The 12,451-nt window shown below is 37.7% G+C and overlaps 1 protein-coding gene across 1 annotated transcript in view; it reads left to right on the top strand.

The window, feature by feature from the left end:
• The window catches only part of LOC118822760 (inactive dipeptidyl peptidase 10), a 90,411-nt gene that overhangs the window by 30,346 nt on the left and 47,614 nt on the right, over positions 1 to 12,451 (top strand). The window contains exon 2 of the mRNA XM_036592028.1: positions 11,817 to 11,931. Within this exon, the coding sequence (XP_036447921.1) occupies positions 11,817 to 11,931 (115 nt within the window). The remainder of the gene's footprint in view (positions 1 to 11,816; positions 11,932 to 12,451) is intronic.

Raw genomic sequence — 12,451 nt, 5'->3', positions numbered from 1 at the left:
GATGACCAACAATTTCCTTCTTCTTAATCCTAATAGAACTGAGGTCCTACTACTTGGACCCAAAGCAGATATCTCAACTCTCCAATTTTGAACTAAATTTAGATGGCCATACGGTCATTCCAAGCTCTACTGTAAAAAATCTAGGCGTCATCCTCGATTCCAGTCTCTGTTTTGATATACATGTTTGCAACATTGTTATAACCACATTCTTTAACTTGCATAACATCGCTAAACTACATAATATTCTAGCCCTAAACGATGCGGAAAAACTTGTACATGCATTTATAATCTCCAGGCTGGACTATTCTAACACCATTTTAGCTGGATACTCCAACATTTTAATAAATACGCTCCAACTGGTCCAGAATGCAGCTGCTAGAGTCCTTACAAGGACCAAAAAATTTGACCATATATCCCCAATTCTGTCGTCATTACACTGGCTACCTGTTAAATTTCGTGTAGAGGATAAGATCCTTCTCTTAATATATAAATCCTTAAATGGCCTGGCCCCGCAGCATCGTAGTGAATTAATTCAGTCATAGAAACCCACACGTACGCTTCGCTCACAAAATAACGGCTTGCTGACAGTTCCTTGAATTAGAAAAACCACAGCAGGTGGTCGAGCATTTTCCTATGTAGCCCCAAAATTGTATAATCATCCCCCGACCTCTGTCCGGGACTCACTCTCTACATTTAAAACTAGACTCAAAACTGTTTGCACAAGAATTTTGCTAATATCAGTTGTTGCACTATTAACTCACTAATATCTGTCCATAGACGGACCTGTCCTGTTAATCAATTTCTCTCTCTCTCTATCTCTATCTCTCTCTCTTGCGCGCTCTCCCTCCCTTTATTTGAGCCCCTGAGCGACGTCTGCCTGAGTGGCCACATGTGAGCCACCAGAGCTGCTAGAGTCACCAGAACTCCATCTCTGTTGGCTGATCTGCACCTCAACTGCATGGACTGATCCTCCTGCTGATGCTGCTGCTGCTGCTGCTGCTGCTGCATAAACTCAAATGAGTTAATTCACCATTGCTCCACCTGTTTTTCCTATTTTGTATTCTAATATTTTATACTAATGCTATCCGGTGTCGACCAGAGGAGGATGGGTTCCCCTTTTGAGTCTTGCTTCCTCTCAAGGTTTCTTCCTCTTGCTCTTAGGGAGTTTTTCCTTGCCACTGTCGCCATTGGCTTGCTCATGGGGGCTTGGACCCGGATTCTTCTATAAAGCTACTTGTACCTGTTGTAAAAAGCGCTATATAAATAAACAAAAAAAAAAGTTTTTGAGCAAGGATGAGTCCAGCAAAAAAATAGATATTAGATATTTCCCACTCTACAGGTGCAATATATCATCAACAGCTTCAAGGAATCCAGAGAAATGTAGGTAAAGGAAAAGGCAGAAAACTACTGATTGATTGATGTACAATGGAAATGTGTATTGTGGTCTGATGAGCCAACCTTTCAGATTATTTATGGAAATAATGGATGTCATGTTATCTGGGCCATAGATGTAGGAGGCCATTCAGATTGTTACCAGCGTTAAGTGCAATGGCCAGGGTCTGTCATGGTATGACGGGATATTAGTGGGTAACTTATACATCTGTTAAAGCTCTATTAAAGCTGAACACATTTTGGAGCAAGCCTTTTAGAGGTTGTCTTTTTCAGGGATGTCCCTGCTTATTTCAACATGATAAAAGTATTACAACAGTGTGGCTGCGTAATCAGAGAATGTGGGTGCTAGGCTGGCCTTTCTGCAGTCCAGAGTCTACCATTAAAAATGTGTCTTATTAAGCTCAAAACATGACAACAAAGGCCCTGTATGGTTGCACAGCAGAAGACTTGTATAACAGTAGGATAACAAAAAAAAGTGCTTTCAAAATTTGATCTGTTTGTGTCTTCAGTTGCTGTACAGTTATTAAGGGTTGTTAAAATCAAAGGTGATGTAACACAATGACGTTTATATGGTAACATATCAACTTTTTTTCCCTTTTTTTAATTTAAACAGGTCAAACAGAATTTACTAATCACTGCTTTCTGTTTTTATTAGCATTTCACATTCTGTCCCAGCTTTTTTTGGAATTGGGTTTGTAAATAGATCCTGACGTAATCCTTGTAAATATCTAAGGTCCAAAAACATAATTGTTTTTATTTATTTTTTTTGTTGTGGGACCGCATTTTAAGCTAATTCCCTAGAATGGTTCATTTAGCAGACATTGTGTCCCAGACTCTCTTATTAGGAGAGATGACAGAAGTCTTCTTCAATGGCTCTGTCAGAACAGGGAATCAAACTCTGGTTTCCTATGTGAAGGGTTTTATCCATTGCATTATGTAATCGCTATGGTTTTAGCATTTGCCTCTTCATATCCTCCACTTCCAGGTACACTTTATTCTTCAACCAGGTACACTTTATTCTTCAACTTGAGTTGTGTCTATGATAAAATAAAAAACTTATTTAATGACTTGCACTAATGCCAGCTTGGCTTTATTTACTAGCAATTCCAGTTAGTGATTTTATTACATATTAATATACAAAATCGTGAATTCTGTCAAACAGATAAGGCAGCGGTATACAATGCTGCAATATAGAATTCCACGTAACATGACAAATACTAATAACAAATTGTGATAGCTTGTTTCGATTGAACAGTTTCTTTCTGTTTTCTTCTCTTAAAATAACACCAGAAGGAACCTTTCACAGTATTGAAAATGTTGACCAGAGAGAAAACAGATTTTGAGAAAAGAAACTTATTTATTTGTTTTTTCATGCATTTTTGGCTATTCTTGCAGAAGACTGCATTTGACAGTTAACTTAATTTAATGCACTTACTACATTTTTATTGTCTCTCAATACTGCTTATTGCAAAATTCAATATTGTTGTGTGACACTAATACCGATATGTTGACATTGACAATATATGACCTAACACAAATCATTTCTGTGGGTAAGACAATCTCTATAGACATATCCATATTACACCACTTTCAATCCAGTGCCTTATTCTTCCTATTAATCATTTCCCTATGGTGTTGTCCTCTCCGCTCTGTGAATCACTCTACTCCTGTAGCTCTGAGGCATGATGCACCAAGTATTTCTTTGAGTGATATTTTGTTCAGCCAGTGTCTCAACTGCAGCTGTGTCTTTTCTCCCATTTGCTGTTGGTCGCCCACACGGGCCCCCGGCCTCTACATTGAGACTGTGTGGTATTAAAACCAACTGGAACCAGAGCATTTAGGGTGGGTGATATTGAAAAAATATAACATCATGATACTTGAAAGGATTACACAATATGTATCACAATGCTTTGTTTTTCTGAGGTTGAAACAGACAGTGAAACACTAGTGACACATTTTAGGTTGGACATTTAAAAAAGTGATATTCGGTGAGATTCATTCTTTGCAAAAAATCGAACAACTGGTAAAAATAAATAATAAATAAATATCCAAAAAATTGGATAATGCCATAGTAGACTGGCATTCAGTTCATTTATGTTGTTACTATGCAGTTTATTTAGTTACTGTACAGTACTGTTTGTTGTTTAAATACAACCCCATTTCCAAAAAACTTGGGATGCTGTGCAAAATGTAAATAAAAACAAAATGCAATGATGTGCAAATCATTTAAACCCTATATTTCATTGAAAATAGTACAAATACAACATAACAAATGTTGAAACTGAGAAATTGTATTGTTTTTTTTTTTTTTAAATATATGCCCATTTTGAATTTGACACCAACAACACGTTTCAAAAAAGTTGGGACGGGGGCAAACAAAGGCTGGTAAAGTTCTGTAATGCTAAAAAAACACCTGGTGGTTAATTGGCAACAGGTCAGTAACATCACTGGGCATAAAAAGAGCATACCAGAGAGGCTGAGTCTTTCAGAAGTTGAGATGGGGAGGGGTTCACCACTCTGAAAGACTGCAAGATCAAATAGTGCAACAATTCAAGAATAAAATAAAATCTCAAACTAGAATAGTAAAGAACTTTTGCTTTTCATCATCTATGGTATATAATAACATTAAAAGATTCAGAGAATCTGGAGAAATCTCTGAAATCTCTGTAGGGACAAGGCACAAGAACAATATTTGCTGGTCAAACAGTGAAAACAGACATGATTCTGCAGTGGAAATCATTGCATGGGCTCAGGACCACTTCTGAAAACCACTGTCTGTGAAAACAGTTCGTCACTGCATCAACAAATGCAAGTTAAAACTCTAAAATGCAAAGACGAAACCCTACATGAATAGGATCTAGAAACACGGTCCCCTTCTCTGGGTCCGAGCTCATTTGAAATGGACTGAAGTGGAAAAGTGTCCTGTGGTCCGACAAATCAACATTTGAAATTCTTTTTGGAAATCATGGACAACAGCATTGCTCTGTATAAAAAAGAGTCCTGGTGCTAAACTGGCCTGTTAGAAGAAGAGGTGATGAAGCACAGTGATAAACATGCCCTCAGCCCAACTTTTTTGGAACGTGTTCAAATTCAAAATGGGCATATATTTAAAAAAAAAACAATGAAATTTCTCAGTTTCAACATTTGATATGTTGTCTTTGTAGTATGTTCCTTTAAAAATATGGTTTGTGTGTGTGTGTGTGTGTGTGTGTGTGTGTGTATGAATATATAGGTTTGACAATTAGTGCTTCTTAGATCAAAGCTTGATTTGATTTTGAATGTTTTATGTGTTAGAAATGTCTTGACTGTCTGTATATACTAGAACGACTTATTTTGTCTGTGCTATATTGCTATATATCAGACTATATTTGGTCTGTGCCAGTGCTCTAACGAAATAAGGCCCAAAAACCACAATTGCTACAATTTATAAGTGAGTTCAAAAATAAAGCTAGTTGTTTGTGTATGGTTATGTCCATAGTATAAGCCTCACCTAACCCCCCTGCCACCTGTATCCTGGAAAATGGCAAATGAAAGATATTGGCAATATATTTTTACATTTCAAAATTTTATTTTAAACATATATTTCTTTAATTTTTTTGTATTGAAATAATTACTTAACAGACATTTTCATTGTTCTAAATGTACTGAGGAAGCTCACAATATCCCAAGAAAATCATGTCATGATGTAATAACGAACAAAGATTGCCCTATTGGCCACCGGCAGAGCACAATGAGTGATGTGCTTGGTATTGACTCCAGCCATCGTTTTCCTCTCAAATTCCCTTGTCCCTGCTGCTGGATTCTCCCCTCCTCCAGCACATGACAGCGAACAGTCTTAATTGTGAGCACAGACTAATTTCAGAGCTCAGGGGACTTATGGAAGCAGCTCTGCCATGCCTCCATTAGAGGGAAGACTCAGTATTCGAGTCATAATTAGGGAGATGACTTTGAAATTAATACACTCTCTACCATGTACTCAGCAGAGTGTACAAATTACATTAATTGAGCTGTGGCTGCAGCTGTGGCTATATCCTCCTTATCTCTGGTAATGTGGTATGATGAGATCACATAAGCTTAGGATGCAGTGCTGAAGAGAAATACAGATATAAGATGGTGACAGATATTTCCCCAGGTTTACAATTAAGCCCGACTGATGTACTGGCTGGCTGTTAATATCGTCCGTTATTGCATATAGTTTTATCAATAGAGACAAAAATATAACAAATAATTACCAACTTTTTTGGTCATGACATCTCTGTGATTCAAACTCATGATCTCTTGACAATAGGGTAAAACCTTAAACTGTTGTGCCACTGTAGAACCCAGGAGCATTGGCTGGGCACATAAAGATCTGGGGCTCAGTCCAGCTCAGTGTAGTGTTTTGGGAAATCCTTCCTCTATATTTTGAACTTGTGCGTAGTTGCTACTTTTTTTAGTTAATGTGCATTGTGCATTGATTCAGCAATGTTGATTGGCATGTCTAATAAACGAAATAATAAATAAGCAAAAGAATAGCAGAGTGAAAACACTATTTGTAACAGAAAATAATTATTATTTGTAACAAAAAATGAAAACACAGATGTCTCCCCAGTAATGACGTTATTAAAGTCCTTTGTACATTTCCTCTCTCTCAACATCAGTCTCTTCCACGTTTCCTCTCAAATGTCCTGCTAATGCACAAACTTTTTTATCTGTAGCTTTTTATATATTTTAAAAGCTAGACAGTCAGTCAGTGAAACAGTTCTCCCATAAAACCAAACAAGAAACAATATTTTAAATAAAAGTTCTAAGTTTATAAAGCATTCTGTCTTAAATCTTTTTGTCCTGATAAACACTGATAAACATTGTTAGAGGTCTGCAGGGCCCTACAATATTTTTTTACTCTAATCGCAGACATTTTCTCTGTCTCATGTGTCCTCTGTGTCTTTACATCTCTCTCTCTCTCTCTCTCTCTCTCTCTCTCTCTCTCGCACATTCTCTCTTGCATGCTCTCCATCTTTTCTCTATTTCTTTGAAGGCATGAGTAAAGGTTTGAAGCCTTTTTGGTTAAAAAAAATACTCAGGGCTACAGCTCCAGGAGTTCACACACTGGTAGAACCCAAATAACAACTGTTAAATATTTTCAAACCTGAGAAGAATGAGAAAAACCTGTTATAACAAAAAACTGCTGCTGGCCCACTAGTCACCATTCTGACAGTGAATTGGAAATTGACTCTGTTTTAATTAATATAATCAAATAAAGGATTTTTCCCCATAACACTGTTATTAGATTAACTAGGACACTGCATTTCTGTGTGAAATGTGAGTCTATGTTGAGCTGCTAGCGAGCAATGATGGGTGAGGTCAGAACCCCCTGCTTTGAAAACAGTTCTCCAAAAAGATTGGCAAGCTGAGATAAAACACAGCACAACTGCAGCTTGATATAAATAAAATTGTGTACAACTGTCACAATAAAAAACAGCATTTAAACACAATAAAAATGTTTAAAAATGTTTTACTTGCTAACCTATGAAGATGGAAATTATTATTGAAAAATCAAAGTTTCATGACGTTCAGGCCCTATATAACCTGTAGCATAAAGGGGTCGTTATAGTACCAAAAATAGTTATTGAATAGCAGAAGCATTTTTGGTGCTATGTAGTGTCACGACCAAGAGCTGTCTCTTCTGGCCAGGGTCTAGACATATATGAATATCTCTAATATCTTCTATGCTATTGCCCTAATAACTATCTGTAGTCTAACTTCTTTAAAAAGAATTAAAAGAATCAAAGAATATCAACAAAAAGTAAAAAAAGGATAAAAAAGAATAAAAAAGGAATAAAAAGACTTCAGCCGCTGAGTTCTTGTGGAAGGAAGGAAAAGGCCTTCTCTTTATTGAGCTTTAAGTGGCAAAATGGTTCCCGGACAACAACAATGCAAATATCACCTCGAGGCATCCCTTTTTATTGCCCTTTGGGGTGATGAAATAATCATCCCACCCCTTTTTAAACAATTCCATACCACCTTAGTCCCCATTGTATCCAAACCCTGCACCCTTTTTGGCAACCTTTAAAGCCAACGCTCATGATGTCCTTTTTTTAAAAACCATTCTGACCTGGTGTACCAGGCTGTTCCATCCTCACAGGGTCATCTTACACATCTTCTTCACCCAAGTTCAGGAGTTCACTTCAGCTATAATTTGTACTGTGATCTAATACAATTCCCTTTTAGTAGTTTTCACTTCAGCTATAGTTTATACTGTCATCTAACAATTCCCTTCCTTTCAGCCATAATTTGTAGCTACAATCTGTACAGTTTCTTTTTTGTGAGTTCAAGCGTTCCTTGAGTTAATCCTCTTTAGAGGTAATATTCCAAACGCATGCAGTCTATAACCTGCTTCCCAATGTTACCTTGTTTAGGAGATCTCCAAATGCTCAAGTTAGCCAATATTTAGTTTATTGATTATTAATCAGGGAATGTTTTATTAAATCTTTCCATCAGTAGAGCCATTTTTAAAAAGATTCTTAAAGAACAATATATAACTGGTTTACCATCATTTTACAACCATTTAACCGTGTGAAGAATTATTAATGCATTAAAATGGTTCTTTGAGTGTTCATGGTTTTATATATAACCATTGCCTTCACTAAAGACCCCTAGAAGAACCATTTTTAAGAGTGATAGCTCAGAGAAGGAGATCAGATACACAACATACAGGATAGATAATATATCACAAGATATAACACAAGATACACAATATTTCACAAAATATTTAGTTTTTCTGAGCACCCGCATTTAAAGGGTGCTCAGCCAATCACAGTGAAGTTTCCCAAGGTTGGAACATAGCACAAGTGTTTTGTAGCAAAACTTCTGAGACAGTACTGAAGAAATGTCACAGGCATATTATTTTCTGCAACAGCATAGGCAACATGCCATCAATGCTGGAGTGGGTAATCAGGAGATTCTGGATAATTCCTGGTGGGCCAGTAATGTTTTGGGCCGGCTACTATAAGCTTGAGTATAAACTTGTGCATAGCAGCACAAAAGTGTCTGTAGTTATTTAAGGGTTAAACCAGCAACTCTCATCTCTGGTGTTACAGGTCTGGTTTGCTGATTATAATGGAGTCTCATACAGTGGAAAGAGATTAGATGAAGCTGAAGCTTCTTGTTCTTAATCTGTCCCACCTTAAATACTATAGCAGTTGCATTCAGATGCTTGTATGGGCACTAGCATGTAATTACTGTAAAAAGCAATAAAAACCCTGGCAAGCTAAAAGGGAGAGCAACAGAGGTCGAACTAAGACCAAAATCAACATCGGCTTGGCTTTTCAGTCATGGCAACAGCCCCATGACCTGAGGGGATTCAGGGGTGATGTCAACTCTGGGGTTTTTATTGCTGAATGGGTAAGTTATGTTGGTTGTTTGCTAGCTAGCTACCGAAAATAACCAGCCAGATTATTGCTGTAGTGAAAGTTAATGTTACCCTTGTAACGTAATGCAATGTACCCTTGTAATTGGGAATATTTTAGAACTATAACCAGTGTTAGCTTGCTAATTCCCTAATATTAGCAAATTACTTTGCTAATGGTGCTTTGTTTTGCTCTATTATTTGATAAACCAGGCTAGCCATTATTCTCAGGTAGTTTCCAGTGCTACTGTTTGTCTCCTTTCTTTTTTGCAACCAAATATACTTAGCTAACATTGCCTCAATATGTATAAGACTGAGTGGATGCTTACATAACTAATGGACACATGCATCCCAGCTCTCGCATGAATAGTAATGTTAGCTAGCTATTAGTTATCTGTGGTGAAGCAGGTAACATATCCATACTTTTCCCCTCAAAAAAGAGCAGTTTACGTCCACACTTAGAAAGCCACATGTGCAATCAATCATCAGATTAATTTGCTCAGGAAAGGGGACAGCAGCACAACCCACCTTACAAAATGTTTTTTTAGACGTTTTGTGCAGTTACGTATTTCCACCAGAGAGGTTGCCAGTTCCACAAATTGCCATACATCAAACAATTAGGATCAAAACCTGATAGTTTTGTTGTCTAATGGGAATTGGCTTAGTGGTTACCAATAGAAACCACTAGTTTCCTGTAGGACACATTTAGATCCCATTAGGAAACCATCAAATGCCTCTGGAATACAATTAAGAAATACAATTAGAGTTTGGGGTGGGCTGGTCTGTATCATGTAACTCCCAGTCTGAAAACAAGTCCCACTCCGGCCCTGCACGCCATAAAGCATCAAGGCATGACAAACAACTGCTGCAGAGAATCTCTAAGCCTGTGGAAGACCTCCAGACTTGCATTTTTGGGATAATTTTTGTGTCCGAACTAAAGATTAGAGAAAGTCAGAGAGCTCATTCAGTCAGATAATTGCTATGTCATTTTTTGCTCCAGTATACTAAACACTTAGGGCCTACATGAACTGAAGCTTTGATACAGCTGTCGACAGGGCAGTTTTTCACTCTACAAGCTCTCCACTTGATCACTTTTTACATCAGCCTTGAGGAGTGACGAGAGCAAACACTCAGTTTAGCCTCTCTGTGTGAGTACACTGGCTCAGACTGTACAGCAGTAACAAAAGCAAAGGTTTATGGGGGCAGTCTATGATGCATGTGTGCATTCTTAGGCCCCACTCCACTCCTGCTTCCACAGCCCATCATTTTCCACCAGCCTTGAAATAGCTGTTGGTGTTTGTTTGTGATTGATACTGTGCTGCCTGTCTTGAGTTATTGTGTTGGTCCTCTCACTTTTGCCTTGGCTGGTGAAGCGACAAATTCAGCAAAAAATCTAATTTACGTCTAATTCTAATTTATTTCTAATTTTGACCTTACCACAATAGTAGTTGATAGGCAAAAGCACAGAATGTAGGTGGCCGCTTAGTGCTGAGTGATGTATTGAATGTATTGATACAAAGTAACATTGTGAATATTGTGGCAATATTGCATTCATGCAGTCCTTGCATACGAGTTTGAGCACATTAGCGAAAAGGAAACCTCAAGCAATAACATGTAAAGTGATCAAATAGCGTAGTAAATAAAACTAAAATAGTGTAAATTTTAATCTTACTGAGCCTTCGTTTTAAAAGTAGATGTACTCTTTTAACTGGTGAAAGGATTTCACTTCAGAAAGAACATTCTTAAGCATACCAGCAACAAACACAAAGAATAGTTTAATTGTCTATATTTTAAGGGTGCAACAGTGCGTCATGGCATGACATATAACGAAACAATTCGATTACCTGTTTTACGCAGCGTTTGTTGTTTGTACACCCAGAGGTTGCATTTAACCGCTTAAACCCTACGCTCTCGGGAAAAAAGGTACTAAACTGTCACTGGGGCAGTACCCCCTATTGCCACTGGGGTGGTACCCTCAAGGGTACATCTCTACCTATAGTCAGGGAACATAATTGAACCATAAACCATTGAAATTATATTTTCTAAGTTGTATTGACTCCACACAGCCCGTCTCGTCTTCAGACTTTCAATTTTATTGTTCCGTTTTAAAACATTAGGTCACAAAAAGGTACAAATATATACTTTTCACTGGGAAAAACTTATTTAAGGTGCACATCTGGACCTTAAAACAACTGTTGTACCTTTTTGAGGGTAAAACAATTTACAATGATGAATACACTTGATGAACGAGAAACATACCTGCACAGTACCTTTATTTCTAACCGTGTAGGGGCCTGTATGAGGGTCCACACTTCAATTTATCACTCTCTTAACTACATATGTGCAACTAATGGTGGTTTTCTACCACACAGTGAGATACTGTACAATTACAAATCTGTGATCACACATTTGGTTATTTCCGCTGTCATGTGACGTACTGTATCTGATTATCCATAGTAAATACAGTTCCCGTTCTTGCTGGGATACCACGCATGCCGAGCTGGAACCTGTGGGTGGAGCTAGACCGTTGTCTGGTTAGACTAATAAAAACGCTAACTAGCCAAAATCGCTGTGATTCCTCATACAAACGAAATGTTGTGGAAAAACTAAGTCAGAACTCGAAACTCCTCCATTTTTTGTAAGCAACAGTTTGTTTGTAATTAAATACTGTCCTGCAAACTAAAACTGTTAAACTCACCAAAAGCAGGTGCATTTCACACCCTCTTAAACAGATACATAACTAAGGAAAAACGTTCTGTTTATGTTATAATATATTTTACTGGATTTTTTAAGCTGTGAAAGATGCTCTGCTAGCTTCCTCGAAAATTGTCAGAATGTAGGCTGCATTTCTGTGCTGTTTTCGAAAGATCTCAGTCTTCAATGACATAGCAGTCTAAAAAATTCAGCCCACTTACACCGCAGCTCAGCTTTTGGAACACACTAATATAATATCAAATCAGGAACCAAGAATAAAGAATCGAACCATACTCTTTCTGTATTGGTTAGTTTAATGCTCCCACCTTTTCATTTTTGCCAGGACCTGGGGAGCACTGGTGGGCCTCCAAGAAACTGGAAGGGCATTTGCATCGCCATGGTGGTCATCCTGGGGGTTCTGTCCCTGGTCAGCCTTTCAATCATTCTCCTAACTCCTGGTAAGAGAAATATGAAAGATGGTTGGGCTAAAGCGAAAACAAACAAGAAAACAGATTAGGGTGAGAAAACAAGATAAATATAATGGTGTAGGAGAATGATTAAAAAAAAAGTGGAGGGAAGCAGGGTGCATGAACAAGAGAAGAATAGAAGAGACAGGAAGCAGAAGGCTGTAAAAGGAAAGATAGAGGAGTAGAAGAGCAGGAAGGATGAGATTATGGAGGGAGAGAGTGTGTGAGGTCTGTGGACAGAGACCATCTGCATAAGATATTCATTCACACAAATGCACAAAGATGCAGAAAACTCAAAATTGTCAACAAAGTAAGTCAGACACATTTGTCCCATCCACACCAAGCATTTAAAAAGCTTTGTTTCTGACATAAGTGCTTAAAAACAGCTGTAAGACACAATCATACCTCTCATTTCTTTATTGTAATTTTTATATCACGTCAAGCAGCTGATGGCTTCCACTTTTGAGGTTTATTTCTCATGCTCTAAGGGAGCTTTTCCTGAAACTAGCGA

The sequence above is a fragment of the Colossoma macropomum genome, unplaced genomic scaffold (assembly GCF_904425465.1).
Source record: "Colossoma macropomum unplaced genomic scaffold, Colossoma_macropomum, whole genome shotgun sequence".
Lineage (NCBI taxonomy): Eukaryota > Metazoa > Chordata > Actinopteri > Characiformes > Serrasalmidae > Colossoma > Colossoma macropomum.
The sequence above is the reverse complement of the archived record's forward strand: the minus strand, read 5'-3'. Positions and strand labels throughout refer to the sequence as shown.